General features: G+C 36.7%; 1 protein-coding gene across 2 annotated transcripts; it reads right to left on the bottom strand.

Annotated features, from left to right (window-relative positions):
* Positions 1-293: 293 nt before the first annotated feature.
* LOC107875930 (transportin MOS14) lies at positions 294-25,562 on the bottom strand. Of its 2 annotated transcripts, none has more exons than XM_016722833.2 (28): positions 25,313-25,562; positions 25,070-25,201; positions 20,736-20,813; positions 20,502-20,564; positions 18,780-18,827; positions 18,555-18,701; positions 18,171-18,302; positions 16,353-16,393; positions 15,371-15,462; positions 14,732-14,859; positions 12,048-12,123; positions 11,786-11,906; positions 11,611-11,710; positions 11,311-11,392; positions 8,295-8,377; positions 7,192-7,311; positions 7,037-7,088; positions 6,130-6,285; positions 3,711-3,834; positions 3,515-3,596; positions 3,353-3,441; positions 3,195-3,269; positions 3,049-3,103; positions 2,469-2,588; positions 2,293-2,385; positions 2,078-2,223; positions 1,110-1,287; positions 294-995 (listed from the first exon to the last, which is right to left on the bottom strand). In XM_016722833.2, exons 2-28 carry the CDS (start codon positions 25,190-25,192, stop codon positions 720-722), a joined length of 2,880 nt encoding a protein of 959 aa, XP_016578319.2. In that variant the 5' UTR covers positions 25,193-25,201; positions 25,313-25,562; the 3' UTR covers positions 294-719. The 2 variants fall into 2 exon arrangements, with proteins under 2 accessions (XP_016578319.2, XP_047269870.1); XM_047413914.1 differs by having other exon boundaries at positions 11,611-11,698.
* Positions 25,563-26,514: the final 952 nt, after the last annotated feature.

Here is a 26,514-nt window from a genome sequence, read left to right as displayed (position 1 = left end):
AATGAGGCTCAGCGTCAACAGTATAAGAAGTCTCATACAAAAGTCGTCGTTGATCTTCTCCTTGAAAAGTTACATACCTCAAAACAAGACAGAAATATTGAGTCACAAATCAGAGTTTATCGATGTGGACGAAAATAAATTTCATGAAATAAAAGGTACTAGTTTAACAGATCAAATATATAAAAGATTGATCCAATGCTATGTTTACATGTTGTGGAAAGGGAGTGTAAAAAAACAGCTGATAAACAACTAGCTGGGAACATTAGAAAATTTTCAAAAGAGAACTACAGAGCTAAGACAACCATCATGGTAGACATTCATCTATTAAACTGAAAGCAAATTTATTGTCTGCACATTCTTCTATACACAATTAAGCTGGAAAATTTCACCAAATGCAAAAAGCTTATACATTGACTCCACGATTAAACCTCAAAACTGGAAACTCCCCACCCTCGAAAAATCCCCATTAAAACGAAGAAGGACCAAACATGAAAGGGTCAAACCAAGGAAACTGAATCTACTTGAGTTCCCCTATCAGTTACCACAAGTAGAAAAAGTAGTAACAATAATACAACACCCTTTTACCGCACAAACTCGTATAAATGCGCAAGCCGCTGTAATGGACAAACAATGAAATCAGGCCTCCAAAGAATCATGGGAAACTATCGCCTGGACTGAAGGGAAGAGGTTAAAAAGGCCCTTCTGCACCCTCTCCACTATTATACAGCTACAATGTTCAGATCAAGTGGCCTCAAAGCTCCTTGAACTATCTCCTGAACAGTTCGATTACGCCGACAAACCTCTGAAATCTCGTCAATAGGAACCACCAGACCGTTCATATTCGCTCCAGAGGCTGCATCTGATAAAGCTTGTAAAAATCTAGTCCTTTCCAATTCTGTAACAGCTGTTGATGGAATCAAGAACACACATTCCTTTGCCCACTCTAGAGCTTTCAACCCATATGCCCGGGTCAATGCCAATAGAGCATAAGTTACCTACAGAGGAAACAGCTCAGAGTGACTCTTGAATGACACAAACTAAGTCAACTAAAGAACACAACCTTTCTTTTACCCATCTGCCTTCTGTAGAAAATAATGATTTGTACTTACTGTTTCTAGTCGTGAAGTAGGAAGCGCTCCAGTTAGACAAGCAATCAAAATTCTGGTGATAGTGGGCCCTCGAGGAATAATTACAGTGTCCCTTATGGATAAGCAATTTTCTCCCAGAGTAGAGTTTGCAAGATCGAATATGTCGGACAAAAAGTTCAATATTGAATTGCAAGCCTCCCTACAATCCAGTCAAAACATCAAAATTTAGAACAATCAGAACTTTATAATTATCAAAACCAAAAGGATAATAGAATTACTAGAGAAGGAGAAATCCAAATATAAAAGGGGTAGAGTTCCCCTTGCAGTTCCTGACAGGTTCTCTAGTAATTAAATAGAAGAGTGGACAATGATATATTACCTTTGTTTCAATTGAAACATCTTTTGTTTTAGTCTGTTTTAGAAATGACATTGGTAAGTTTCTAATTCCAACATTTTACATGGCTTGTTTAAGATCACAAGATTCAAAGGACACCTTGATACATTACCCACATATTTAGTTTAAGACAACAAGATTCAAAGATCTCTCTTATTTTCTTTAACTCCGGGCTAATCAAACTAAGACATTTAAATTGACATAGAGGAAGTATCAAAAGATGATTCTATGCTTGACTGATTAAAATTCAACTAGTTTTACTAGAGATGTTGGGTATTTAGCCTCTGTAATGCATATAGTAGGGAATGGACTTTGGAAATAAATATACTACCATATCGATGTGGAACGAAATGCTTGTTATATTGCATTGAGAAATGCAATAAAATATGACAACCAATGCAGTAAGTAGACTGTTTTCTTTATGTAAGGAAATATACAACGTGTTCCCCTTCAGCATCAGATAAGTTAATGTTACTATCCAGAAAACAGAATCTTCATCACTCTACATGAGTAGAACCAAAGCTTCCCCTTTACATCAAAATAGATGTAAACAGGCAAGAATGTTCATGGTGAGGGGGATATAGAGAGGATTTACCTGTGCTGCACGGTGATGCCGACCATGGCACAATCCACCATTGATGGAAACACGCTAGAAGGGAAAAATAGTTGAGGGCAGTATCGGATACATCTTGATGCCAGCAAAAAACAATCATCTGCTATATCCGGACGGGAAGTGAAATCCTATAACCCACACTTTGGAGTTAGCTCATATAACTAGCGGTAAATGCAAAATCAAGCAACAGACTGTACCTGAATCTTTGTAAGAAGACATGCTGTATGGCTAAATAGAGACTCAATGAGAACTTTCAAGTAATTTGCACAGGATGGATCTGAACCAAATATCTGTGGCAGAAGGTCCAACTGTTGCTTAATATGGAAATTGCAAATTTAGTTAACCTTTGCAATGAAAGAAAGAACTCAAGTACCTTAATGACTTCACTAGAGAGATAAAGGAAACACGGTTGGTGATGCTGTCCATATAGTCCTTGTATTTCCTCCAGCATCGCACCGATTGTAACTCCCATGAGCCTCTTAGAAGTTCGAACCTAATGGATGAAATCATCAGGGTTAGGGAAGTTGTAATACCATTTGCTTGTCGTTGGACTCGGACTAGGTCACCCTTGTCTTTAGAGTTCAGAACAGATCACTTTAAGTAAGCTGGAGGGAATGTCATCAATCACAAATTAAAAAGGCAACATAAAAACAGTTTGAGGTCATAACATTAAGCAACACATGTCAGCAAATATTCACAGAAAGAAGAAAGCAATCAGCTACGTATGTCAGCAAAGAAAGAAGAAAGCAATCAGCTACGTATGTCAGCTAAGAAAGAAGAAAGCAATCAGCTATGGATGTAGATCGCAAGAGACACAGCATTCAAAGGACTATGAAAAATGCCACATATTTACAGGAGTTGCTGTGTCACTACAGCATCTTCAGGAATAGGCAGCACTGCAAATAATTTCCTTGAAACCCTTGGCAGGAGATGACATAGATAACTGAACTTACAGCATTTTTACAAGCCCGGCAAAGAGACTCCATTGTCCGCATGTCCCAAGCACGACTATGTGAATATCATCAACCACAACAATCAGGAAAACTTATAATCAAAAAATTATCCCAAAAGCGATATTTTCAGCAAACAGCTTTCTTACACATCGAAAATGGCTTTGAAAATTGGCCAAAGTCTTTGAATTGCATCTGCAACTGCTTCTGGGTGATTTACATATCTGCAAATGGTTTCAGTCCCAAAACTGACAATATGCAAATAGAATCAAACAGATGAAAGACAGTACAAGGAAATTGCCTTTACCTGAATATATTTGCAAGTCGATCAAAATGAACTGTTAATTCGCGAGCGGTTTTTTGCCCCAAAACTTGGGGACCTTGATTTATTATCTCCTGGTAGTTAACTCCACTTATTGGTAAATTGACACTTAAAAAGTCATTCATAAAATCTTGAAAGGAAACTTACTTGTAATGGAGCAACAGATGGCAAGCATACTGCCTCAAGGGCCTTCTTAGCATGTTCTGAAGGAAGTTCTGTGATAACCATACTGCAAAAGACAGGACCAGTGTGTTCATTTCGCAGGGTGGGTGGTGAGAATAAGGATTTAACAAGATAAAGAACCTAACTAACTTAGGACCATCTTCTTAGAAACAGATAATACCTTAAAGCTTCAACCAGATGCAACGAATCTTCAGCAGAAACTTTGAAGGGACCTTCCCCATTGACTGCCGTTTGGTAAATTTGAAACAGACCATCTAGGGACCCACAAAGCTTTTCCTTGCAATCTACAATGACAAAACAAAAAAAATTAAAAGCTTGAACTAAAGAACAAGGAACTCTGCCAGCATGTTAACTCCGATAAGGAGCAAATTCACGAGGTCATCTATGAGAGGCACTAACCAAGATCCAATTTCACAAAATTAAGAAAAGATTGATCCTTAAATTCTCTTTATGAAGAAGCTGCCGCAGATAAACTGGGAGTGAATTTGAAACAAAAGGCATATCAGAGTTCACCAATTAGTCTCATAGATACTAACTAAATGTTGACAGAGCCAAGCCATAGAGTGATAAATTTAATCAATTGCCAAATATTAGAGATCTCTTCAACAACAACAACAACATAGCCAGTGTATTCCCACATAATGGGGTCTGGGGAGGGTAAAATGTACGCAGTCCATACCACTACCTCCGAAGAAGTAGAGAGGTTGTTTCCGATTGACCCCTGGCTTAAGACAAAAGACAGAAAACAAAGTCGAAATAAAACATGTTTAGATGAAATAATAGAAAAAAGACCCACAAAGTAGTACCCTACCCTATCAAACCGGGTGCACACCCCTCACCACAACCCTCCTACGACTACTAGCAAGGCTACACCAAAGCACTCCTATCTACTAGCTACGCCCCATCCACCCACACTAGCCCTCTAACCTAATTCGCGTCTTCTACATCTTCCTATCTAGGGTCATGTTCTCAGTAAGCTGTAATTGATCCATATAAAGTCTAATCACATCCCTCAAGTATTTAATCCACCTGAAACCATCCAAAGCTTACCTCTTATACCTACGAACTGGGGCATCAGTATCCCTCCTTATCACATGCCCAAACCATCTCAACCTCACTTCTCGCAACTTGTCCTCCATTGAAGTCACCCCACCTTCTCCCGAATAGTCTCATTCCTAACCCTGTCTCCCCTAGTAAGCCCACATATCCACCACAACATCCTCACTTCCGTCACCTTCAACTTCTGGATATGAGAGTTCTTAATCGGCCAACACTCCGCTCCATACAACATGGCCGGGTGGACTGCCGTTCTATAGAATTTACCTTTAAGCTTGGGAGGCACCTTCTTATCACACAAAACTCCCGAGGCGAGCCTCCATTTCATCCACCCAGCCCCAATACGGTGAGTGACATCCTCGTCAATCTCTCTATTCCCCTAAATCAGACCCAAGATACTTAAATCGTCCCTCTCACAACCTAGGAATCCATCTTCACTACCACCTCGTCCTCCCGCAAGACACTGAACTCACATTCCAAGTACTCCGTCTTGATCCTACTCAACTTGAACCCTTTAGACTCCGGGGTTTGTCTCCAAACCTCCAACTTATCATTAATCTCCCCCCGAAGTCTCATCAATCAATCAAAACTACATCATCCGCAAATAGCATACACTAAGGCACCTCTCCCTGAATACGCCGCGTCAAAACATCCATCACCAAAGCGAATAAAAACGGGCTAAGGGTAGATCCCTGGTGCAACCCTGTCAAAACAGGAAAATGCTCTTAAACTCCTCCCACCGTCCTCACCCGAGTCTTCACTCCATCATATATATCCTTAATCGATCTGATGTACGCCGCAGGGACCCCTCTAGCCTCAAGGCATCTCCACAGGACCTCTCTAGGAACTTTATCGTACACCTTCTCTAGGTCAATAAATACCATGTGTAAGTCCCTCTTTCTCTCCCTATATTGTTCCACTAGTCTCCGCACGAGGTGAATTGCCTCAATCGTCAAGCGACCAGGAATAAACCCAAACTGATTCTCAGAAATAGACATGATCCTCCTCAACCTCCGCTCGACCACCCTCTCCCAAATCTTCATATTAATACCCATGTAGTTGTTACAACTCTGAATGTCACCCTTGTTCTTGTATAACGGAATCATCGTGCACCATCTTCAAGCCTCGGACATCTTTGCCTTCCTGAAAATGCCATTGAGCAGACCGGTCAACCACCTTAAACCTGCCCCACCCATAAACTTCCAAAAATCCATCGGAATCTCGTCAAGCCCCGTCGCCCTACCCCTACGCATCATACGAATATACTCAAAAAATAAAAAAAAAACTACCCCATGAAATAAAGGAGAATTAAAAAAAAAAGGGCAGCCTGATGCACTAAAGCTACTGCTATGCGCGGTGTCCGGGAAAGAGCCCCACCACAAGGGCTTAATGATTATAGAAAAATAATCAGTTCTTTTACCAAAAAAAAAAAGTATCACTTTTACAAATAAAAGGCAGAATTACAACAAGTAACGCTAAAAAGTAGCTAAATACAAACGAGAGAAACTGAAGGAAGTATTTACCATTGCATATGTGTCTGAAAGCTAAAGCAGCAGCTGCTGCAGAATCTTCACGCATGCTCATGCCACTCACAAGAATATCAATGAGCATGGGCAAGAATGAGAGTCCACTTGATGCAGCATTAAGCCACCTTGAATAAGCTCCGATCGTTAAACACACTGGAAATTAGTAAATCAAATACAAATGAGAATAGCCAAATCAATAGCTCATCAGCAGCTGAAAGATATCTATAGGAATATTTGGCAGAAAAGGACAGCATATATCATCAGATTGCTAACAAGTGAGACAAATAACCAAAATAGGAACACTCAAAAGAGGAGAGGGTAGAGAGTAGACACTCCTTAAGGAATGCTTGGTTAGTGGTTATGGGACAGGAAGAAGGATAAGGATGATGACATTCATTTCTGTCTCCAATGTTGTACTAAAGAGACTGTCATATGGTGTCTACATTACTCCTTGTTCATTTATCAATTTACTTATTGTCGATTAGGTTTATGCATTTAATTACTATTATATGAAATTTAACTAGAACTCTATACCTAACTACTGGACCAAATATGGGATAAGCATTACTCAATCACATCATCTCCTCGCTGTATTCTATTCATACAGTCAGTTATGAAGAGTAAGGAGAAATTGAAAAATGATTGTGGTGCTAATATCAATTAGAATCAACCACTACTTGGATTGCTAATACCCTCCATACGTATGTGACTGTTATGAGGCCACAAAGCGGGTAGGCTAATTAACCAGGATACCCCAATAGGTAAATCTTATCAAAATAATCTCATATGTAAAAGAATAAACTGAACCAAATTCCAGATTATTATCTGGCCTAATGCAAATGCCCTGCCCTACCAATATCCACGAATCCCATCACCTCTCACTTTGCTGGAAACAATTAACTACCTGTCTGAAGTAGCTGGGGCTGATGAGGCAGCTTAGGAAGCAAAGACATAATCTGCAAGTTAAAATAGTAAGGCAGCAGAGAAGAAAATCAAGTTAACACAATTTCTTAAGTAAAACAAAGTTGAATGGACATAATTTTCAATCATCATTCAAACCTGCGGCATCACTTCGGCTTCAATATCAGAAATATAATCTGATATAGCTCGGATACAATACAAGGCAGCCTCTGCAGGACGCCAATCAGAATTCTGATCTTGTCCACAGTGACTGATGGCCTATAAAAATCAGCAAAAGTTATTATCTAAAAATAAATGCAACTCTACTATCTAAGACATAATGTTCCTATGCCTTTCACAATTTGCATAAGCAGAAACCAAGTTCAGGAAACACTAGTTAGAGATAATAAAATAAGCAACACCCAAAATCTCCGAGAACCAAATGAAAACAGCAATTGTGAACCTTATGCTGTTTAAATCTACCTTGCTCTATCCGTAGTTAGATTACAAGAAGTTGAATTGTCCAGAACACAAGGACTTGAACTGACTTGAAATTTGCGAGAAAAACTCTAAGATGTAACGTCTTATCAAAACTTTAAACCTAAGTACAAATACAAGTATCCAAGAGCTTTCTCACTGCAGAGATCCGATAACAATTCTAAATGCGCAGAAGGCTACTCCCCAGGACTTCAAGCTTTCAAGTTCAACTTGCAGTGAGAACATCTGATATTTTTAAGTATAGAAGATCCCGATACAATTTTTCTTTGATATTATCACGACAACTTTATGTGGGTACAATTGATTTCTTAACTGTTCTAGTGTAGATCAATTGTTTTTATCTAATTCAAGTAGATCAGCTGTGTAGAATTTTTGCTTCGAGAGAAGAAGAGTCAAAGTAAATTGTCTTTATACACACGATTTTGTTTAGAATAAGCTGAGAAACAATACAAGGAAGCTAGGATGACCACCACCTCTAAAACAAGTCAAACCGCAAGCTTTCAGGCAGCAGCTTTACAGTTGCAACTACAACTAACTCAATCCTTTGGCAGCCATCAAACTTGAAGGACTCTCACAACATGTTCACAACCCCAAAAGGAAAACTTCAAAATTAAATGCATTAACCTAGTTTTGACACTCTCAGAAGTGGTGAGTTAAGCTTTTTTTGGTCCCTACAATTTGGTAGCTTACATTAATCAAATGAATTTGGTACATTAATTTGAGAAAGTCAACCATTTCTCCAGGATTACAGTAATAGTACGCACCTCAACTAGCTTCATATAGAGAATTTTCAACATAGGTTCACCTCCTAAAACCAATGCTGCATCAATCAAGACATCTGCAACAGCTGACACATGCAAAATCACGGAGTAAATTAGCATGGTGGAAAAGAGAATCTCTTACATTTCTTCTCAACACAATAGTCGATGCACATTCGTGATTCATTTTCCAAAATTTCAGGACAACATGGTAATAAAGAAAGTGACATCAAGGAAATAAATGATGAGGTACATAGATGGTACAGATTGAGCTAGAAACTTGACGCGTATCAATGAGCTACGAGACTAGCTCTTTGAGAATATGCTATGTCATTCTACCGCAAGTCAATTAACCAGTCAAATTTACGATTATAAATGCAAATTAAACCGTTATCGTCCCTGACATAAACTGCATTTCTCGTTCTCTAAAGAAAAGAAAGCCTACATGATGTAAATTGCGAGAGAAATAATTCAAACCAAAAAGTTTGGTGACCTGCATTAAAACAACCAAGGCATAAAGCACAATGGAGAAGATTCCGGATGGTGATCAAACAAGGGGCACACACGTGAGATATTTTGTTGAAGTTCAAGATATTAAGAAAATTGTCTTCACTAGTTCCGGATCGTGATAACATTGGCAAGAGAGGGGCATTAAGCATAGTCCATTACCTTTTGCTTCTGCATTTTAATTTTTTTAGTACTTCTCTAAGGAACAAGGTGATAAGGTCATTGACCATTATTTCCTACTTTGGCCTCAACCCTTCAACATTGTCTTTTTGTAATTGTTATCATGAAGAATTAGTTTATAAACTTAATGTTTAGTACAGAACTTCCTTAGAACTAAAGGTAATCTTTAGGAATCCTAAAACTAAGGTTAATTCACAAAATAAAAGCACCTAAAATGATATTGCTAACCATAATACAATAGGGCAACAGGTGGGAAACTGTCAAACGCTCCAAAATTCAACTTGACCAACTAAATATAAGTTCCAGGTCATGAAGCACGAAAAAACAAACTCTTTTTTTATAACGGTGACGGCTGGGCCACCTTGTGCACTACTCCACTAATTCAAGGGGATAATGGATATTTAACCAGTAAATGTTATGACACTAGAAGAACAAAAAAAACTTCAAGAAACCAGATTAATTTTAGGTAAAAGGTGGATGGGGCAAGAGAATTTCACTTGGTCAGCTGGAAGACTGTTACATCTCCTAAAAAATGGGGACGCCTTGGAATTAAAAGGTTTAAAAGTCTTTAATAAAGCTTTATTAGACAAATGGCTTTGGTTGTTCGCGTAGGGCTGGGGGTACAAGCTCTGTGGAGGGGGTGATAGTTGATAAATATGGTATTATGGAAGAGGGTTTGAGAACTAGAGATATCACTTTAGCTTTGGTTTGTGGATGAATATCGTGAAGAGATGGGGTTATTTTTGGGAAAACATCTCACTCATGGTCGTAGAGTGAAGTTTTGGGGACCTAGCAAGTGTCAAGACATATTACAGAAGGATGGAGTCCACAGATTGTTCAGAATATCACGCCAAAGAGTTTTGCAAATTAGGACACAAGGTGGAGAGACATGTTGGGGACATGAAATTTAGAAGGGAATGTCAAAATTATAAAGTGACCGAATTCCAAAGATCGTTAGTCTTACTACATAGGCAGTCAATCTATAGTTGATAAGGCCGACGCTAAGCGATGGGGCCGGAGAATTATGGATTGTTCTCTGTGACGCTAAGCTGAAAGGCAAATTTTATAGAGTTGCATTCCGGCCGGCTATGTTGTATGGAGCGGAGTGTTGGCCGGTTAAGAATTCTCAGATCCAAAAGTTGAAGGTGGCGGAAATGAGGATGTTGCGTTGGATGTGTGGATTTACAAGGGCTGACAGGTTAGGAATGAGATTATTCGAGAGAAGGTGGGAGTAGTGTCGGTGGAGGATAAAATGCGGGAAGTGAGGTTGAGATGGTTTAGTCATGTGATGAGGAGGGGCACAGATGCCCCGGTTCGTAGGTGTGAGAGGTTAGCCTTGGATGGTTTCAAGCGGGGTAGGTGTAGACCGAAGAAATACTGGAGAGAAGTGATTAGACGTGACATGGAGCAGTTACAGCTGTCTGAGGACATGAACCTGGATAGGAAGGTTTGGAGGAAATACACTAGGATTGAGGGCTAAGGTATGTGGATGAGTCGCAGTCCGCAGTTAGGAGGGCTTTGGTGTCCTTTGTTTGGCAATGTACAATATTTTTGTGGATGTCGTACCTATATTATTTTATCATGTTCCATGCTTTTGATGTTTTTGTACATTGTCCTTTGTCTTGAGCCGGGGGTCTATCTGAAACAACCTCTTTACTTTTTTAGAAGTAGTGGTATGGACTACGTACACTCTACCCTCCTCAGACCCCACTATGTGGGAATATACTGGGTTTGTTGTTGTTGTTGTCTCTGTGAAGCCCTTCTATGAAAAACTTTTGATTATGGAGGAACACATTTTTCCATGTAATGCAGTATGGCTTCCAAAGGTACCGAGGAAGGTGTGGTTTTTCACTTGGCTAGCAGCTAAAGGGGCAATTTTGATGGGGGACATCCTAGAAAGTGGAAGGTTACATGAGTCAGTTCGTGTTACATGTGTAAGGAGGCGGGCGAAAATGTGAATCATCTTCTTCTACATTGTGGGCTTACCATAAGGTCAGGGTGGATATGTTTAGGTGGTTTGTCACTCCACAGGCAATGCAAAAAACTGTGAGACACTTGTTCAATTGGAAGGGAGAAATAGCAGAGCTTTTGAAGAGTAGAGTTGCGTTCTCTCCATTGAGTAGTCTACATTCCCTTATTTTCTTTTGGTGCACATAGAAAGTTCGATGTTGTATAGACGATTGGGTGGAGTTTGCAAGGAATCATCTCTTTGTAGATTCTTTATTTTTTGATTTACACCTTGTGTACAGCCAGTTTGTCCTTGTTTACGAATGAAAACACATTTGCTTGTTAATAAAAAAGGAGTTCAGGGCAAGATCTTTAGAACAAATGGTACCATATCTTGTCTGCATAAAATCTTTCTGGTCCTCCAAGGAGAGATCCAAGTAATCCTGAGGATATTGAACTCTGAAAATAACCTGAAAGTGAAAATACAGACATAAACTTAAAAGTGGAAGAGAATGGGTAAACAATCTATGTGATTATAAACTAAGGGTATCACGTCCTGGAAGAAATTAAATTAGTTTTTGTCTCTTGATATAATTTAGATAGATATAAAGCCACGCACAAAAAGTTTAACGCAACAAATCTTATATGTCTAAACCAAACTGCCTGCTCCTAATTCCAGAGGACTCACCAAGGAGACGAGTGATTCATATGATGAACGGAAAACATGCAACCTACGAGTTCTCTCGGTCTCAATGGAAGTTTCATCGCCAAAAGCTCTATATGACTCCCTGAATAAGTAAATTTTAGATGCAAAACTTGTTTTGCAGCAAATAGACTAATTTGAAAATTCCAACAGCATTCACCTTTCTGTCAAAATCATCTGAAGATTGTGCCAGAAGTTAAAAGTCATGGAAGCAATATCAAACTCAGGATGTGAAGCAACTTCAAGTAATGCATGTACAATCAGCATTGATTCATCAGAACCTGAATACAGTTGTCATTTTTGGTTATACAAAAGTAAGAACAAATATCACATGCGTTTTTAAGCACATCAAACTTCTTTGGGAAATCGAAGAAAAAGAAGTTAAGTTTAAAAGGGACTAAGAAGAGAGGAAGGATAGCTACCAGTGGCAATCAATTCAACATATGCATCCCCCATGTCAGCAAATAAACGAGCAATGGCTTTAATATCCTCCTCATCCTGGAAATGAAGAATCAGACAGCAGGATGGTCAGATAATTAAGAGAACAACCATTTTTGCAAAAAATCAAAAACAAAAAAGAGAAAATATCAAACAGAAACTTTAAAGCTCCATAACTTATCATGTCACTATATATATAAATATATATTGAATGCAAAACCTCTCCACAACCAATAGATCACAATTTGGAGAAACCAATAGAAGAGAGTGGAAAAAGAAATAAGGGCATATACTCCCAAGAACATCACAAATATGGATTGGCAGATGAGGATGGTGTTCGAGAAAAGCAATGAATTCTTATGGTGTAAGTTTGTGGAGGGGGATTATAAAGAGGACCGCTTTCCTAAGATATATAGAGTTCACTAGTTCAGAGTTGGTAATAGCAGAATTAAGTTACGCAAGAGAGATAGTGGGGTGATAGTACTCTAGAGGAAGGATTTCCACCTGCTTATAACGCTGTAACCAACAGAGACACGTAAGTGTTTGAACATCTGCTGTGGGAAAACCATGAATTTATATGGGTGACGGGACATGACTTTCACAAGGCTATAAGAGACAGAAAGGGGAGAGGATGAAGAGTTTTTTCACAAGAACACTAGTGGCCTGTATGATTGATACATTGTATGGGCTGGACACACCAGACAACTACGGATGTATGGAGGTGATGGGAGAGTGGAAATGTTTTTTTACTGTCAGCTCTGATTATGAGCTTATTGATGAGAGAGGAATTTATTTCTACGCGTGATTCCATTTGGATTCATAGAGCACCGTGAAAGATGTGTTTCTTTGGGTGGTTAGCAGCCAGGGTTGTGATCTTGAAAACAGAAAATTTGAGAAAGAGGAGGATCACATGTGTCAGTTGGTGTTTTATGTGCAAAGGATTGGGTGAAGATGTAGACCATCCTCAATTGCATTGTAAAGTGGCTAAACGGTTGCTGTGGAGATCCTTAATTTGTTCGGAAAGCAATGGGTGATACCGGACACATTGAAGAAGGTGTTGTAAAGTTGGACTCCTATGAGGGAAAGAAAAAGTCCCAAGGGCATGGAATGTGGCCCCTTTAGCAATCATGTGGGTTATTTGAAAAGAGAGAACAGGACTTTTTGTAAAATTGCCAAGTAATTTATTGTTTTTGGTTTCCTTTTGTACTCCTGAGCTCCCTGTCTTTATAGAGGATCGGATATCTTTCTTTGAGAAACATATTTTGATACAGGTTCTCATCTTTTGGTACACGGCTTGTACACGGGGCTTCCCCGATTGTTAATAATATTGTTTACATTATCCTGAAAGAAGGTATGGAAAAGGGGAGAGGCGCAGAGTAGTTTATGCTGAAATGATAATATAGGAGTTTGCAAATCACGGGATAGGAGGGAAGTGTGGACGAACAAGGTAGGTGTTGGATACCGAGGCACCCAAGAAGGCACCATGCTTGACACGGTGCTCATACAAGACGCAACTTCAATGACAAAAACAAGAGGGCGGTGAATGGAATTGTCTGAGGGAGGGAAATAGTGATCATATCTTTTTTTGAATCTGGAAACTTTGAAATAATGATCATATCTTGTAAATTGCAGATTTTTAACACATTTATAGAACCTGGAAATATTTATGTTCGATGTAACCTGGGTGATTCTGTTGACAGTAGCAGAGGCAATAACTAGTTGAGGAACGCACAGATTGGCAACAGAACAAGGCAGTATGGAGAACCATCATATATCTTTTCGGACTACTTGGAACGAGAGAAATAGAAGATGTTCCGTAATAGTAGAAAAGGATACAAGTACAAGTAATAAGATGCAGTAAGAATTTCCCGAGTGTTTTTCTCTTTGAAAAAAGGAAGAATACCAGATGACTGGAACAACCAAGTTGAGAACGGTGGTTGGGCCACCCGCTCAGTCTGTAAATAGTTTTGGTACCATCTCGGTGTGAGATCCAAGAATGATCTTGACTTATCAAAACAAAAAAGAAGTCCCAAGAATAACATTTAAATTTACTTTCAATTGAGTGTAACTAGAGCACCCAACAACCAATTCCACGTAATGATAGACTGCCCAACAATCAGAGTAGACAACCATGTTACTGTCATAACATTCTACAGAATAAAGAAAACAAGAGCATAGGAGGAGTAATATGCTAGACATTAGGAGAATAAAAAAATACTTTCTTTCACAGGTTTCAACCTGTTAAAAGCTTTTAGGGAACTCAGTGGCCTAGAATGAGATTTTGGGAAATCCTCCAAATTGGGATCCGAGAGGAAATGGAAGTTGTAAATACCATTCATAGAATGACCCAATCATTCAAAATGACCCAATCATTCAAAGTATCTTAGAAGGCAGTGTATTTAAATTATCTTAAAACCAAAAGACAAAGATGACCATAAAAACACGTCGTTTTGTTCAATCTGATCCTCATATAATATTCGGCACTCGAACATCTTTTTATCAAGAGATGCCTCCCAAAAAAAGAACACCAACAAATTTATAAAAGTCAAACTTTGTAGGTTTTTTTCCTTTTGACGAAGAAAACTTAATGTAAGTTTAGGAAAATAAAAAAGTTGAACCAGTAAGAACTTCCATGTTCAATGCACAAGGTATATATATATATATATACCTTTGAAGGATCTCTGAGCTGAGGTTTCAGACTCATAACTTGAGGAACAATTGCTTGAATCAAGGGCAACTGTACCGAAACTCCACCAGAATTTCTTGCTGCCGTGTAGTGTATCAATTCAGAAATAACTGCAAAAAGTGGAATAAAGAGAGAACATAGCGAATTTTCCATCAAACATGTTGCAGCAAGCATAACCATGACAAAATGCAGGAGATTGAAAGCCGCTTATAAAAAAAAATTAAGGGAGAAGGCCATGGAACCACAGTAACCTTCCCAATGTTTACCAATCTACTGCACAACAGTAAAAACTTGTAACATGAAACAGACTATTAATAGTAAGAACTAATGGACTCAAGGTTGAACTTTATATCCAACTAAGTGTGACTACCTCTGAACAGCAGTTGCATTCTCTTTCAACAGTATGAGATTTTCTATAACCTAAGCCTCAATTGGAAAGATTTAGATAGATTTATTTCCTATGCCGCTACAATTCACTTCAAGAAGGGACTTATAGGGAATTGAAACTAAATTTAAGATCCCAAATAGATTACCTTGATCAGCTTAAGATGAAGTGTATATAACAATAGTTTGACGCACTAATGACACAAGAGAGGAATGAACCCAAAACATTCACTATACCATTAACGGAGGACTCAGACAAAATTTCAGCATTCAAACTTGAGAGAGCTGCAAGCACTAAAGGGTGTGAAGAAAGGGTAGATGCAGGTATCCTGAAATAGAATAAGAGATGTATTAAGCAACAATATTATATTATGTTCACAGGAAATAGAAAATTGATGCACACTAGATTTACAGAATGAGGAAAATAAATGTTCAGTTCTAGACGAGTATGCGACTGAATTCTGTGATCACAAAAACTGAGATCCAACGCATGCATAAGTATAAAAAGAGGGGAGAAGAGAGACTTAGTCCAAGTAAATCCTTGTATATCTAAAAGTTGAACTTTATTACATCGAAAAGTATAGGATTAGAAGACTTCATTTTTCATAGGACAAAAATATACCACCTGCACACCAACAACAACAACAAACCTAGTGTATTCCCACATAGTGGGGTTAGGGAGGGTAAGATGTACGCAGTTCATACCACTACCTCCGGAGAGGTAGCAAGGCTGTTTCCGATATACCACCTGCACACCAACTCCTTTTTTTTTTTTTCATTTTTGAGCAAAATCAGTCCCATGAATAAATGAGTAATGGAACAATTCTGCATTTAAGACTAACTGTTGGAACGTCAACAGTTCTAATATTAGTCTTGCTTGAAACTATGCTTCCGGGTAAATTTCATTTTAAAGATGTTCCAATCATAAAGACGATGGGCAATGTTAAAACACTCAAAATTACAGCATAAGAATATCCGATGAAGATGGATAATCTTCTGCTTTCAAGAATACACGCCATGAAGTTCAAAAAGGAAATTTTAAGAAACATGCGGTACTAGATTTTCCATGAAATCCGGGACCAACTTCCCCAAACTTGCAACTTTAGTTTGAACAAAACAAAATCACAGGAACCATCAAACAAGGATTACAGTTTGTGCTACAGCTAAAATCTAGGTTCAGCATGTGAATACCAAGGGACTCAGAGAAGTCAAATAATACCTATGCCTTAGCCGTAGCCAAGAAGCAAATGCCTCTAGGACCTGTCATGCAATTGGAAAACCGATTAGACAGAAGGAAAAGATGAATATAAACGAAAAGTAAATAGTAAGCACATGCAATTTCCCTTTATAACATTTTTTATTTCCTAGAGCATTCACCCACTAATTAGCCCGTTAGAGTGTGTACAGAAAAATCTAAGAGAATCTGGAAGTTGATGACACATATATCTCTGTATAAACTAGCAGCTGCTCCGTCCGTTTCAAGGCATTGTGAAGCAACCTTCTGACCCCATATCTTCTGTAGAGAAGCTACATTACATGGACTCTTTATCAGGTACATATCCAAAATGGGTATGCTGCATCTACAGAAGGATCTAATTCTTTATGGGTATGCTGCATCTACAGAAGGCTCTAATTCTTTTGGATAATTCTTAAGTGAATTTTGAGGAATCTACACCAAGTTTCCACACTCATAAATCATACTCCCTCCATTGCAATTTGTTTGTCCAGCTTTGACTTGGTACAGAGTTTTAAGGAAGTAAAAAAAGACTAATCTTGTGGTCTTCTTTTTTTTTTTTTTTTGAGAATTTGTACTGTTTTTTTGAATATTGTGGTCTTAAACTAAAGATATGTGAAATGTATCAAAATGCCCTTAATCTTATGGTTTTGAACATGTCATTAGGAAAGTTAGGATTACAGAGTTGTCCCAAAAAAAAAGAAATATTCTTCTTGAAATGGACTAAAAGGGAAAGTAAAATAAACAAATTGAAACAGAGGAAAAATACACTTGTACATATGTACAATCAAATAATGAGAGTACATCGATCAACAAGAGAATACTGGAGGTGGAGTAATAATTGGACTATTTACGTTACAAATTTATATTAATGAGCTAAGTCAAGCATGACATCAACACCATCCACATCCCATTGTTGCACCAGAGAGTGAGCAAAGCAATATTCAGTACTCAAACTATTAAATTTTCCATTTTACCTTCAATTCTAATATTCCTTAAGCAGAAATTGTATGTTATCCTACATAATTGCGAAAGATATGAATGATATAGAACATTATAATCAAATTAGATAACTCGTAATAGGACATTTACAGGACACAAACATAAATATCCCAGTTTATAAATTCCTCCGTACTCTCAATTTTGAGGATAGTTATTATAAGCTAACAAGTAGTCCATTTCAACCCTCTTACCTTTCTTTACATCTAACCAATTGTAAATCAAATTAGAGCATTCTTTCATTGATCATCAGCTCCACTATGATGTTTCCTATATTCATTATAGATCGCAATAGACAACCAGAGCTCAAGGAAAAATGAAGTGCACTGATTATGAAGATTCTCAATTTTAATATAATTTGGGGTGACAAAAGAAAGTGCAGTAAGTTAGGGAAAGAACAGCGAGAAAATTACAGAGAAAGAAACAAAAAATATTGTTGTTGACCTAATATCAGAATTGAAAGCATCATAGTTTTTAGTTCATTGCCAAAATCCACAGACAAAAATCAGTTGCAGCTTCATGTAAAAGCATCTTGACGCTCACAATAAACAACAATTACATACCCAGTGAGGCTCACAATAACATTACCCATCTTGAGGCTCACTATATTTTCTTTTTTTTTTTCAGGAAATGGTAATAATTAAGAGACTCACAATAACTATTTCGACACATAAATTAAAACGAGAGCATAGGAAAACTACTATTTAGTAAGACAGAATCGTAAAAGTGTTGGTTGGTTGGTTGGTTCGATAAGGATGTAAATGTCCAACGATGAAGAGGCACAAAAGGAAAAGTAGAGCTGACCTGTTCCTTAAGTTCATTGATATTCAGACAGGCAGTCAAGATATTAAGTGCAGTCTCAGTAGCAGAAGCAAGTTCTTTTTCAAACTGGCGTCGCCTATCTGGACGAGCAGCTATCTTGTAGTTAAATTCCTCCTGTGTGAAGACACGTCCGTTACCAATATCGTTCAAGATTTAAAGAGAAGATGCAAAGTTATCCTCACAAAATGCAACAACACGGACATAACTTTGCAACCTCAACCTCTCACTTCATCTAAAAAACTTTGCAACCTCTAACATTTTGTATCTTCAATTCAAATAAATTGACCTAGTCTTTTCAACAAATAAAAAGCATCGTAAGAACCAAATATTTACCATGTGCTTTAACATAAACAGTGAGACTAGTACCTCAGGCAAAACTCTAAGAAGCTCCAGAAAACTCGGTATAAACTCTGGATGAGAATTCATTTCATCCTTCAGCCAGTTTATAATACCACCTTCTCCCCAATCATCTGCAGGCACATGAACCGCCAAAGCAGCCACTGCAAGACTAATCTATACTAAAGCATTTAGTACAAAATCTTTTAATTAAAGGTCACATGTTGTTTATTTGATAAAAATATCAGAAGATACCTGTGTTCTAACTTTTGGGGGACCCTTATGAAATGTTTTCAACAAGGTCTGCATTTTGAAAATCACCAAACTCATAGACAGGAGGAAATATAGCATTTGACAAATCTACACACTTATTTCTACTTTTTGTTTTATCAAGTTTTTTTTTTTTTACTTTTTGAGGAGTAGTTTTCGTTTTATCAAGTAACAAATATTATTAATAAACGGCATAAATACCTGTATACAGGAAGTATACATTCTATAAGGACACCCAATCTTCTACACATAATGGGGTCTCAAGGTTGCACCAAAACATAATAAAGGAAAAGAGGCTACTACTCAGGTGGAATATGTAAGTTTATGCACATATAGAGCAGAATCTGACGGCAGCTTATGTAACACATCATACAAGTTAAAACAGTTTGATCACTAAAATTATCTATCATACCAAAAAGAACAGTCACAACAGTTTGCTTTAACGGTTTTACCAAGCTGGAAAACTAAACCACCTAAGTATAGTTACACTTAAAGGAGTTCTTTTTTGGTTAATAACTGTGGTGTTCCGGTCCGCTTGTGCTTAACTCAACTAATTCCACGCGATACCTACACCTCCCACCAGCAACAAATACCAGCTAACTCTCTAATAAAGGAGTTGAGTTGTTAACAAAGCACAATGCACTAATTATTTGAAATGTTAAAGTTTAGGATCAAAAACTATTTCCCTCTTACGGCATATTCTATAGTCTGATTTCTCTTTCTTGATTGTAACTCAACCCAATTTGGTATATAAATTATGTTTATAGTTATTACTTATATTGAACGTCCAAAATGTATTCCTGGAGTACATTAGATGAAATCCCCCACGATTCAAATAATGGTAGTGTTTTAATTCCTTAAAAATTGGAGCTCTACACATCAGATTGTTTAGGAGGAAAACCTGGGCAGTGGGGACCCAGAATTCCTTTTTTTAAGTAACAGTGGTGTCGGTGCAGAAATTTATTGTACATCCAGATGACTTTGCCAGCTTTGTCAGTTATCTAGATGATTAGTTAGACAATTTAGAAGGAAAAAGAGAGCACCTTTTTGTATACCCTCTTCTGTAAAGGGAATAAATATAATCTATTTGTCGGTTATCAAAGAAAATTATACGAATGATATAATCTTACAATACATACACCTAACAAACTACATTTTTGGCAAACCATCAAATAAGTTTTTATAATAATGAACCAAATATAATATTTTTTCCCAATCACTTTCTTTACTGTGGAGGCGTAACTCAACATTATCCGGGAACATGAAAGCAGTGTGATGATACCTGAATTTAGAGGCCACGGCTTAGTCATAGAACACTTCCAGTTTAAATCAGGCAAATAACAAGCATTCATTCCTAGGACCAATTTCCCATATTGATAGGACTTAAGATGTGCCTTATATAATACAAAAGAAGCCAAAACACAAATTTATACTCCACGAAGAACGAAGAGGAATCAATTTAATCACACCTACTGGGATGCAAGCATCATGCAGGCAACAGTTTTATACAGATTTGATTCACAATTTTGTGTTTGTTAATTAAAGTAAAGCAATATGAACTTTTTTTTTTGAAACTGGTAACGATTGTATATATAGAGATATTAAAGTTGCACCAATGCTGGCAATATGAACAAAACTGATAAATTTTAATGATAAAAAATATCTTAGTTGTAAACATTAATTTGTCGAGATGATAAACTTGCTCACGTTCAAGGAATCCCGTAGTGGACGAAAAGCTTCAGAAGGCAGTTCTTCAAAATCCCGTTGAACCTACCAATCAGATAGAAAATGCCCATATTACATTGCTGATAGGAAATACTGACAGAGATGGATACTGATATCATTTAATTGAATATTTCAGCAGCTTTTACTTGTAAATAAATCATGGAAAAGTTGGAAATAAGTAATAAGACTTCCATGGATGCTCAATATGAAGATTACCTTGCTTCGTAGAGTTTGAGAACAGAATATTAAAGTTTCTTGATTGCTACATGCATCATGAAGCAGATTATCAGCCACCTAATCAATTACAAGAAACTTAGTAAAATGACAAGCACGATTGCAGTCAAGTTACAGAAAAGAAAGTAAATGCAATAACATATTTAGTTGAATAACTAAACATGTTAGAGGAATTAGGTCGGAGGAGAGTGAGAAAAAGAGAGAACTAAAATAAACAGATGCTGACAGCAATGTACACCTCAATCTCACAAACTTAAAGCGATCAGTCAACTAACATCTTTGTAGAGATCCTTGAACAGACATCTTAATGATCTTAAGATTTTTATATATCTAAATCATTCAGATGTATTCAGATCCATTAAGTGGCTGCAAACGGGAAAAAACTAACGCACTTTAATGAGTGAGATCTGAATGATTTGAGAGCAAGGCCTTCATTAAGTGCAAGCAAATGAGGCCTTAATGTGCTCAACATACCTTTAATCCTAACACGTAGACTAATTACGACCAGTCGACAATAGGCTAGCTATTGGTTTCTTCTACATAGTTAAAGCAAGCAACTCCCATTTAAGTCCATATTAAGATATAGAATAGTAAGCACTGCCGCAATTATGCTCCTTAAATCAGATAAAACAAATCGGACTGGACTCAAATGGTATCCATTTGTCACCAAGGAACTTGCAGCAGTCGGACATAATTGGCTAACAACTTTTTGTATTGTGTGATACGCCATGACATGCGTATGAATGAATCCCTGTTATTGGTACCACATACATATTAATGATGCACTTGGCCTTCAGTTTTTTCCCGTTAACCATGTCAGCAAAATTCAAATACCATTAGGATATTGATATGCTCTTAAGCTAAGTTGCTCGAACTGGGGTGCAAATCTAGAGGGTAGATCCTATTTAAATTTTAAGATTCGGGAATATGGGATCCAGGTACAAATACGGGTACTGGGATTTGGTTAAAAATATTCAAATAGATAAAAATAGAGTTAAAACTATTCCTAAATTACAGTGGAATATTTGGAAGGAAAGGAATGCACGAATATTTGAGAGCAATTTTGAATATATATATATATATATAAATAATCAGGTAAACGTATTTTCATTCATAAACATGGCCAAAAGACGTATTTTCATTCATAAACATGGCCAAAAGACTGGTCGTATACAAGGGGTGTCTCAAAAGGTAAAAAAAAACTAGAAAAACAACCAATTCTCTATAAACTCCACCCACTCTCCTATACAACTTGGAATTTTATCGGTGCACCGGAGAAAATAAGGGACCGGCGGCTACTCCTTAATAGAAAAAGCTACACTTTATCCCCTGAAAAGCTCTCCTATTTCTCTCTCCCTCCAACCAACCACATCAACGCAAGTGGAACCACACTCGTGTCCCGCGTCTTCTCCTCCTTCTCCAGCTCTTCCAACTTACATCAATTCTTTCACCGTTCTAACCACGTTCCATGCCCTGTGTATTCTCCTCCTCCCACGCGTCCAACTAAACATCAATTCTTTCACCGTTATTGGCATTGCCCATGAATCTATGTATTATTATTAAGTACAAATGTATCATTGTATTGTTATTTTGATAACATGGTTATTGAAAATGATATAGAGGTCATGATACACTTCTTGAGTTCATTGCACATTCAATAGTGAAGTACTGTTGACCTGTAAATATCTTTGAAGTGTCTTCTGATTGTGGATTTTTTATACAAATATCTTTAAACGATAAAGAAACATATGCCTAAATTATGACTTCTTTTGTTTTGATTTCAAAAACCATTGTATCTGTCTCAAATTTCTCTATCAATTTTGGGTAAAGTACCCAAAATTAATTGGTCATATCCAGTATGGATCCCAAACCCATGTCGTGTTGACATGGGAGTGGTCCCAAAAGTAAATATTCCACGCAACTTAGCTCTTAAAGAATTTGTCTGAGATAGATATGAATTTCCCAAATTAAATCTGCACCTACGTTCTCTTTCTATTGGACATGCAAGTGCTTCCAAATGCCCAAAAACTGCTATAGAATGGTAAACAATGTCGTATTTATGCTCCTTAAATCAGACAAAACAAATCGGACTTGACTCAAATGGTCTCCCTGTTGCCAATGAAGTTGCACTTGTCAGACATAATTGGCTAGCAACTTTTACTGTCCTGTGATGTGCCATCACATGTGAAACAGACATATTGATTATGAATGAAACCATATTATGGGTATCACAAATATATATTAATGATGCACTTGCACTTCCTTTTTTCCGTTAACTTTGTATTCATCCATCAGAATACTCTTGATACGCTCTTAGATAATTTGTTTGAGATAGATACGAATTTCCCAAATTATATCTGTACATTTGTTCTCTTTCTATTGGAATTACAAGTCCTTCCCAATGTCCAAAAACTTCTATTTGAATACCTTAATAAGAAATGAAAACTTGACATACTGAACTTGATCGACATACAAGAACAGGTGCTGGCTTCTGTGCTGCTGAACTCAAAAGGACTACTTATTGACCAACGACCCTTGCTCAAGCTCAACAATCAATCACCACAGAAAATATACCTCCCACTTCCTGATCCAATTAAGGTTAACGTAATTCCAGTATAGTATTTTCTTCCTATATGTACTCAAGTTTATTCAAAGTAGCCCAATGGTGTAATGCCATCAATTTCTTGGGGAAAAGGAAACTGCATTTGCAGCAACATAAAAGAAACCACTATTGATTTAACAGACTAAAATTGAAAAACTGTACAATAAAACTAAAGAAATGAAAAATTAACCAATCAATCAAGAATGCTTCAATCACAGAATAGTTGGATTCTATTCAGGTCAATCTGAAAATTATCTTTTTCTTGTCCCCTCCATAAAAATCGAAATTCTTGATCAGCTAGGTAATGGCAAACACACCTCCCATTTCCTGAGTAGTAATTCCAGCATAGTATTGTCTTCCTATACATAGTCAAATTATTCAAACTATTCCAATGGTGTGTGAACTTCTTGGGAAAAATGACAACATTTGTAGCAATATAAAGAAACCACTATTGATTTAACAGACTCAAATTGAAAACTGTACAAATAAAACTCAAGAAATGAAAAACTAACCAGACCCCACTTTGTGGGAATATACTGGGTATTGTTGTTGTTGTTACTCGGATCAATCTGAAAATTTTTATTTTTCTTGTCCCCTCCATAAAAATCGAAATTCTTTATCAGCTCGGTAATGGAAAACACACCTCCCATTTCCTGAGCTAACCAAGGTTTATGGTAATTCCAGTAGTGTATTGTATTCCTATATGTACTCAAGTTTATTCAAAGTATCCCAATGGCATAACACCATTAACTTCTCAGGAAAAGCACTGCATTAGCAGCAACATAAACAAACCACTATTGGTTTAACAGACTCAACTTGAAAACTCTAGAAATGAAAAATTAAACCAATCAATCAAGTAAGCCTCAATCTCAAATTAGCTGATTTTTATTAGGGCCAATCTGAAACGAACTCCATAAAAATTGAAATCCTTGATCAGCTCAGTAATGAAAAACACACCTCCATTTCCTGAGCCAACCGAGGTTAATGGTAATTCTAGTATAGTAAATTATCTTCCTATATGTACTCAAGTTTATTCAAAGCACCCCAATGGTGTAACACCATCGACCTCTTGGGAAAAAAAAAGACTGCATTTGCAGCAACATAAAGAAACCACTATTGATTAAACAGACTCAAATTGAAAACTCAAGAAATGATAATTAACCAATCAATTAAGTAAGCCTCAATCTCAAATTAGCTGTCTTATTCGGGTCAATCTGAAACGAACTCCATAAAAATCGAAATTAGCTCAATTTTATTCGGGTCAATCCGAAACGAATTCCATAAAAATCGAAATTCTTGATCAGCTTGGTAATGGCAAACATTCCTCCCATTTCCTCAACCAACCAAGGTTAATGGTAATTCCAGTATACTATTGCGTTCCTATATCAAGTTTATTCTAAGTATCCCAACGGTGTAACACCATCGACTTCTTGTGAAAAAGGACTGCATTTGCAGCAACATAAAGAAACCACTATTGATTTAGCTGACTCGAATACAAATATACCTCAAGAACGAAAAATAACCAATCAATCCCAAATTAGTGGATTCTATTCGAGTCAATCTGAAAAAAAAAACTTTTTTTTAATCAGCTCGGTAATGGGCATACTCAAAATCAAAAACCCGAATCCCATTTCTCATAATAAGACTATACCCATCTAATTAAACATAAAAAAGATCGAACAATTAAAAAACATAAGATGAAATTCAATCAAACCTGCCAAGCATCAATAGTACGTTGAAAATCCTGTAGCCATCGATCGGCTTGCATACGAACGGCGTCGTCTGGATGATGGTACAGTGCATTTAGGGCTTCTTTCACTGTGTTCTGTAGCTCCATTTTCCTTCACTTCAGCTCCCAAAAAAAACAAAATTAACACCCCTAAATCGGCAAACACATATGTATATCTATATATATATAGGTAAATGTACAGCTACTTTGGAGCTGTCAATTGCGCACTTTAAGTTTACCAACAGAGAATCATGATAGGCTTTTTTGAGGGTTTTTTGGAGCTTCCGTTTCGGTTGCGGTGCGGTTTAGCAGTGATTGAAGTAACAGTGAATGGATGTGTATACAAAGTGTTCGATGAATTGTCACAGTGAGTTAACTGGATTTGGTCCAAGGGGGAAGAACTTTTGAATAAAGAGTAATTCTGGTTTAATTTTATATATACTGGTTCTCCACATAACATAAAAGACTTTTGGAATTTGAATATTCAAGGAAAAAGACTATACTAAATCATGGTATACTATATTTGAAAATTAAATTACTATAAAATTTTGATGACTATTTTACCCTTTAATCAGTTGCTTGTTACTTTTGTAATTTCTTGGTATAGAAATGTAAATATACATTATTTATGTATTAAAAAATGGAAAAATGACCCAAACATACACATTAACTTAGCACATTTATATAAATTCTCATCATTACAAAACTTTCAACTAATTATATATCTTCGTTGGACGTATCGTGAGCTATCAACAAACCCAAAATTAAAAAAAATGTATTGAGAGCTAACTATGTAACTTTACAAACGAAAAAGTATATCTTTGTTGGGATGTATTATGTATCTCAATAGACACAATCTAAAAAAGTATATCGGGAGATAATTATGTATCTCTAGAAAGGAAAAAATGTACTTTTGTTGGATATATTGGGAGTTAATTATGTATCTCGACATATTCAAAATCAAAATTTTCATTAATTATGCAAAATATCGTGATTTTCTATAATTAACCAGCAAACTGTCAGAATTTATTTTGTTTGCCCTTAAAAACAAAGAGAGAGAAAATATTTAAGTGGAATAAATACAAACACCATGCCGGAAAATCTGCATAAAAGAAATACATTGTTAGTCTTATACTATTTTATTAGAAAAAAAAAAAAAGTTTAGTGAAATAAACGAAACAACAGTTTTTGTCTTAACACTAAAAAAAAAACAGAATTTTTTTAAGTAGAATAAATACAAACGCCATGCTGGATAATTGGGCATGAAAGAAATAACTGATTTTATTTTCTATTTGTGAAAGTTTTTGTTGCTAATTAATGATATAGTAATACTAGTAGGAAATATTTTTTTCCATACAAGATATTACTAAGCACCTTGAAAAATATATATGTACTAGTACTAGATAGTTGTGATTGTGATTATCATTCAT

This window comes from Capsicum annuum, chromosome 6, assembly GCF_002878395.1.
Source record: "Capsicum annuum cultivar UCD-10X-F1 chromosome 6, UCD10Xv1.1, whole genome shotgun sequence".
Lineage (NCBI taxonomy): Eukaryota > Viridiplantae > Streptophyta > Magnoliopsida > Solanales > Solanaceae > Capsicum > Capsicum annuum.
The sequence above is the reverse complement of the archived record's forward strand: the minus strand, read 5'-3'. Positions and strand labels throughout refer to the sequence as shown.